Source organism: Camelina sativa, chromosome 20, assembly GCF_000633955.1.
Source record: "Camelina sativa cultivar DH55 chromosome 20, Cs, whole genome shotgun sequence".
In the NCBI taxonomy this organism is placed as follows: Eukaryota; Viridiplantae; Streptophyta; class Magnoliopsida; order Brassicales; family Brassicaceae; genus Camelina; species Camelina sativa.
Window position 1 is genome coordinate 21,934,541 of NC_025704.1, and position 5,133 is coordinate 21,939,673.

At 39.1% G+C, this 5,133-nt stretch overlaps 1 protein-coding gene across 1 annotated transcript in view; it reads left to right on the forward strand.

Moving 5' to 3' along the window:
- The window catches only part of LOC104771388 (leishmanolysin), a 5,261-nt gene extending 852 nt beyond the window's left edge, over nt 1-4,409 (forward strand). The window contains exons 2-15 of the mRNA XM_010495898.2: nt 150-500; nt 596-736; nt 819-951; nt 1,055-1,168; nt 1,258-1,406; nt 1,563-1,655; nt 1,748-2,141; nt 2,390-2,516; nt 2,601-2,700; nt 2,900-2,969; nt 3,052-3,204; nt 3,303-3,398; nt 3,476-3,795; nt 3,896-4,409. Coding sequence (XP_010494200.1) covers nt 150-500; nt 596-736; nt 819-951; nt 1,055-1,168; nt 1,258-1,406; nt 1,563-1,655; nt 1,748-2,141; nt 2,390-2,516; nt 2,601-2,700; nt 2,900-2,969; nt 3,052-3,204; nt 3,303-3,398; nt 3,476-3,795; nt 3,896-4,111 — 2,457 coding nt within the window. The 3' untranslated portion in view covers nt 4,112-4,409. The remainder of the gene's footprint in view (nt 1-149; nt 501-595; nt 737-818; nt 952-1,054; nt 1,169-1,257; nt 1,407-1,562; nt 1,656-1,747; nt 2,142-2,389; nt 2,517-2,600; nt 2,701-2,899; nt 2,970-3,051; nt 3,205-3,302; nt 3,399-3,475; nt 3,796-3,895) is intronic.

Genomic DNA, 5,133 nt, shown 5'->3' on the forward strand with positions numbered 1-5,133 from the left:
TTTTTTTTTTTTTTTTTTTTTGGGTATTCAGGAATGTTGAGCTACAAAGTCAGTAGAGCTTAGGTTGTAAATGTTAAACTTTCCCTTTTCAGCAAAATTGCTCCTTTCGTTTGTTTTTAGCTTCGAAGTCATCCTCTTGTTTGTTTCAGGTTTTGTTGATTTTATTGTGGTCGGGAGCTGCTGATGGGAAAGCCAGGCATCATCATCGAGTGCCTTTGCAAGGTGTGGAAAGTGGAGTTGATGGAGTCTCTTCTCATTCGTGTATCCATGATGAGATTATAGAACAGAGGAAGAGACCGGGTAGGAAAGTATATTCAGTTACTCCTCAGGTTTATCATGAGCCAACAAGTACTGCAAAAGCTCATAATGGGAGAGTATTGCTTAGTGTTTCTGAGGAGGAGGAGAAGGATGTGAAACAACCTATTAGGATTTACTTAAATTATGATGCTGTTGGTCACTCACTTGACCGAGATTGCCAAAGAGTTGGCGATATTGTGAAGGTGGGGCAATTCTTGCTAGCTTTTCAGTACTGTGAAATACAGATAGGGATTTATTTTTTTAAGTAAGTGAACTAAATTGTTTTTACTGAACTCAGTTGGGTGAGCCTTCTTCAAGTACTTTCCCTGCTGTCCCTGCGTGTAATCCTAATGCAAAACCTCCAGTTTCTGGTGATTGCTGGTATAACTGCACTTTAGATGACATATCTGGGGAGGACAAAAAGCATCGCCTGCGCAAGGTTTACTTGATCTTTTGTTTCTTAGATAAGTGAGTGTTACTTGTCACACAGTTGGACTGATTTATAAATCTTGCACATGTAGGCTTTAGAGCAGACTGCAGATTGGTTCAGAAGAGCGTTAGCTGTTGAACCTGTGAAAGGAAATTTGCGTTTAAGTGGATACTCTGCTTGTGGACAAGATGGTGGTGTGCAGCTTCCTCGTGAATATGTAGAGGGTAATTGCATTACTGTTTTGCTTCTGATTGGCAGTTTCATGTCAATTTAAACTTGTCCTGCTAGGTTTATTTTGGTCTAATCAGTTTCTTTCAAATCAAGCAGAGGGTATTGCTAATACTGATTTAGTCCTATTGGTAACCACAAGACCCACTACTGGTAATACCCTTGCGTGGGCTGTAGCTTGCGAACGTGATCAATGGGGACGTGCGATTGCTGGTATTTGGCCATTTCCTCCAGTAATATTTTGAAATCCCTGACATTGCTTTGATTTTTAAACTAAAGCCAAGAGTTGTGGTCTTTTTCAGGGCATGTCAATGTTGCTCACCGCCATTTGACTTCAGAATCTGGGACTTTGCTTTCAGCAACTCTCATTCATGAGGTTATGCATGTCCTTGGCTTTGATCCACATGCCTTTGCGCATTTTAGAGATGAAAGGAAAAGAAGACGCACTGAGGTATGTGATGACTTATTAATGTCCTCCTAATCCAGAAAAAAAGTTAGCTGTGATTTACATTCCTCGCTTTTTCTTTTTTTGTGTTTCGTTAACATGGATGAGAATGAACTTTCTATACGAGCCAACTTGGAATAAGCCATTCTTTTCATATTTTAGGTCACTGAGCAACAAATGGATGAAAAGCTTGGCCGGTTAGTGACACGCGTAGTGCTTCCACGGGTTGTCATGCATTCGCGGCATCACTATGGAGTAAGTTTCAAAGTTCTTAATTATTTTGAAAGCTAATTCCTGTGACCTTAGTTTTATGTCCTTTAGTCATAATAATGTCAATTGTTCATCAGGCATTTTCTCAAAACTTCTCGGGTCTAGAACTTGAGGATGGAGGCGGACGTGGCACATCCGGTTCCCACTGGGAAAAAAGACTGCTTATGAATGAGATAATGACTGGGTCAGTTGACACAAGATCAGTCGTTTCAAAAATGACTCTAGCGCTATTAGAGGATAGTGGCTGGTATAAGGCTAATTATAGCATGGCAGACCGTCTTGATTGGGGTCGGAACCAGGGGACCCAGTTTGTCACATCTCCATGTAACATGTGGAAAGGTGCTTACCATTGTAACACAACCCAACTATCTGGCTGTACATACAACAGAGAGGCCGAAGGTTACTGCCCAATTCTAAGCTATAATGGAGACTTGCCTCAGTGGGCTCGATACTTTCCACAGCCTAACAGAGGTATATCCTGTTGATTAACTGGAACATGCTGATACGAAAAATCTTAATCTTCCAGTTTTATTTATACTATATATACTTAGGTTGTTGTTACCTGCTTCAACCTGTTGGTTTTATTCGCAAAATATAATTTTTCTTGTCTTGGTTGTAATATCTGGATTAGAAACTAAAGTATGATATCCTGTAATCTAGTCCTGTATTTGTTTCTTGTTTGGTAAAGACTAATGAATTTGATACACAACATATTTCAGGCGGCCAGTCTTCCCTAGCAGATTATTGTACATATTTTGTTGCCTATTCAGATGGGTCTTGTACGGATATAAATAGTGCACGTGCGCCTGACAGAATGTTGGGTGAAGTGAGAGGGAGTGAATCCAGGTTATTGCTGGTTGACTGTCTCGCTGAATTTTTGTAAATATCCACATGGAATATTGCTCATGAAAGTGTTTGGCATATATATAGGTGTATGGCCTCATCTTTAGTGCGTACTGGGTTTGTTCGTGGCTCCATGACACAGGGGAATGGTTGTTATCAGCATAGATGTAGAAATAATTTGTTGGAGGTATGCCTTCTTCATCTTCTTCTTCTTCGTCCAAGGGTTTCAATTTTTTGTTACTTTTGGGCATAAGCTGTTATAGTTGAACAGCAGTCAGAAACAACACAAGTCATAGAGTCATCGGTTCTATTTCAACTTGTTTCTACGTTGATCCATGCTTTTACGGTTATTAATGTCTTCACATGTTTTCCTGGTTGAATTATAGGTTGCAGTGGAGGGAGTATGGAAGTTCTGTCCTAAAGCTGGTGGACCAATTCGATTTCCCGGTTTTAATGGTAAATAATGCTCTTATCTTCCTGAAAGAATAATAACATATCGTTAACAAATCTTTTGAACCATGAATGTTTTGGTTTGTAGGTGAATTAATTTGTCCGGCTTACCATGAACTCTGCAGTACATCTGTAGTTTCTGTGCTTGGCCAATGTCCTAGCTCTTGTAACTTTAATGGAGATTGTGTTGATGGGAAGTGTCGTTGTCTCCTTGGTTATCACGGTCATGACTGTAGAAACCGTAAGTATCCTGTATCTTCCAAACCAAATTGTCGTACTTGTCAAGTCTCTGTCTTTCCGTAAGATCTGAACTTACAAGTTTTGCTTTTCACCATGCAGGTTCATGTCCTAATAATTGCAATGGACATGGAAAATGCACAACGCAGGGTGTTTGCATATGTGAAAATGGATTTACTGGGATCGACTGTTCCACTGGTAAATGTCCATATATATATTGTCAAGAATACATTTATCAATTATATCTGACAACAGAGTTCTTTTAAACTATACAGCTGTTTGTGACGAACAATGCAGCCTACATGGAGGAGTCTGTGATAATGGGGTTTGTGAGTTCCGTTGCTCTGATTATGCTGGCTACACATGTCAGAACAGCTCTAAACTAGTTACGAGTTTATTGGTGTGCAAAGATGTGTTGGAAAGAGACATATCAGGGCAACATTGTGCTCCAAGAGAGCCTAGCATTCTTCAACAGCTTGAGGAAGTCGTGGTCATGCCCAACTACAATCGGCTCTTTCCGGGTGGGGCTCGAAAGTTATTTAATATTTTCGGTAACAGCTACTGTGATGAAGCAGCGAAAAGACTAGCCTGTTGGGTGAGCTGCAATCTTTTGTTATTTGTTTCCTCATGATTATAGGTGAGACACTAGCATTCTCTGACAGTGAACATTTGTTCTTTATGACCTCTGTAATCAGATATCGATCCAGAAGTGTGATGTCGACGGAGACGACAGACTACGGGTATGCCATTCAGCATGTCAGTCCTACAATATGGCGTGTGGGGCTTCTTTAGACTGCTCTGATCAAACCCTTTTCAGCACCGCAGAAGAAGGCGATGCTGAATGTACGGGGTCTGGCGAAATAATATCGCCATGGTTTAGCCGTTTGTGGAGTAGATTTGTAGGAAGTTAACTAGGAACAATTCGTGGATGAGAAAGAAAGATTTGTGTGTACAAGGTAGATAGTGAGGCGGAGTATTGTTTTCCAAGCTGTAATTTTTTTCTAGGGTTTATGAGGGGAAAAGATCCGTGTTTAAGTTAGGGGTCTTGCCTTAGCCTACGCTCATAGGTGAATTAGATTGTCTTTGTCTGTCTTTCGAGTGAAAATGCAATATGTATTCGAATATATATTATAGATAAAAAGGGATTTATAGGCCGAAGGCCTTCCAAGAGAAAAATAAGTAAAATCTACTTGATTGTCTTCTTCGTAATCGTAACTCTCTGTGTGTCTCCTGTTTATTCTTCTTTAGTTTCGTCCCTTAGACCCTAGAGGTTCAAAAGGTGCGGTTTGGAGTCTTAAGGATTTGTTCCCCAACGACGATCATTAGATTAAGCTACTAGTTTACATTCTCTTGTGATGTTGTGTGCATTAGAGTGTGGATCTGTGTCGATCTTCTTCTAGTGTGTAGAAAAAGTGTGATGAATTTTGGATATATTTATTGTAGAAAAGGTGTTAGTTTAATTTTGGATATATAATTGCAGAAGCGGATTTGTTTGGATGCAATGCAAGCATGTTAGCATTACCGGTTAAACATAACTATCAGTTAGTTGTTAATAATGATACTATGTTTGACAACCTGCAGTATGCATGTTGATCGTACTTGATACATAATCCAACTTGATTTGATTCACACGATTAAAAGAAATTGAGGTTAAAGCTTATTTGGGTTTAAAACACTACAGTCAGGTAAAAACATAGACACAAAAATAAAAAGAAGAAAAAGATAAAATTGAAATCTTTAGTATTTTACTAATCTGTATTTGATTACATAGGATAGGACTATAGTCTATTGGAATATAGCTAATGAATATATATAAATTATAAGTGAAAAAAAATGGAACATTTCATCAAATGGTCCTCCATTTCTATAGCCTTATTTTCTCATTTAGAAAGCGGGTACGCACAAGCGAAGTGTTTGGAAGCATGAGAACAGT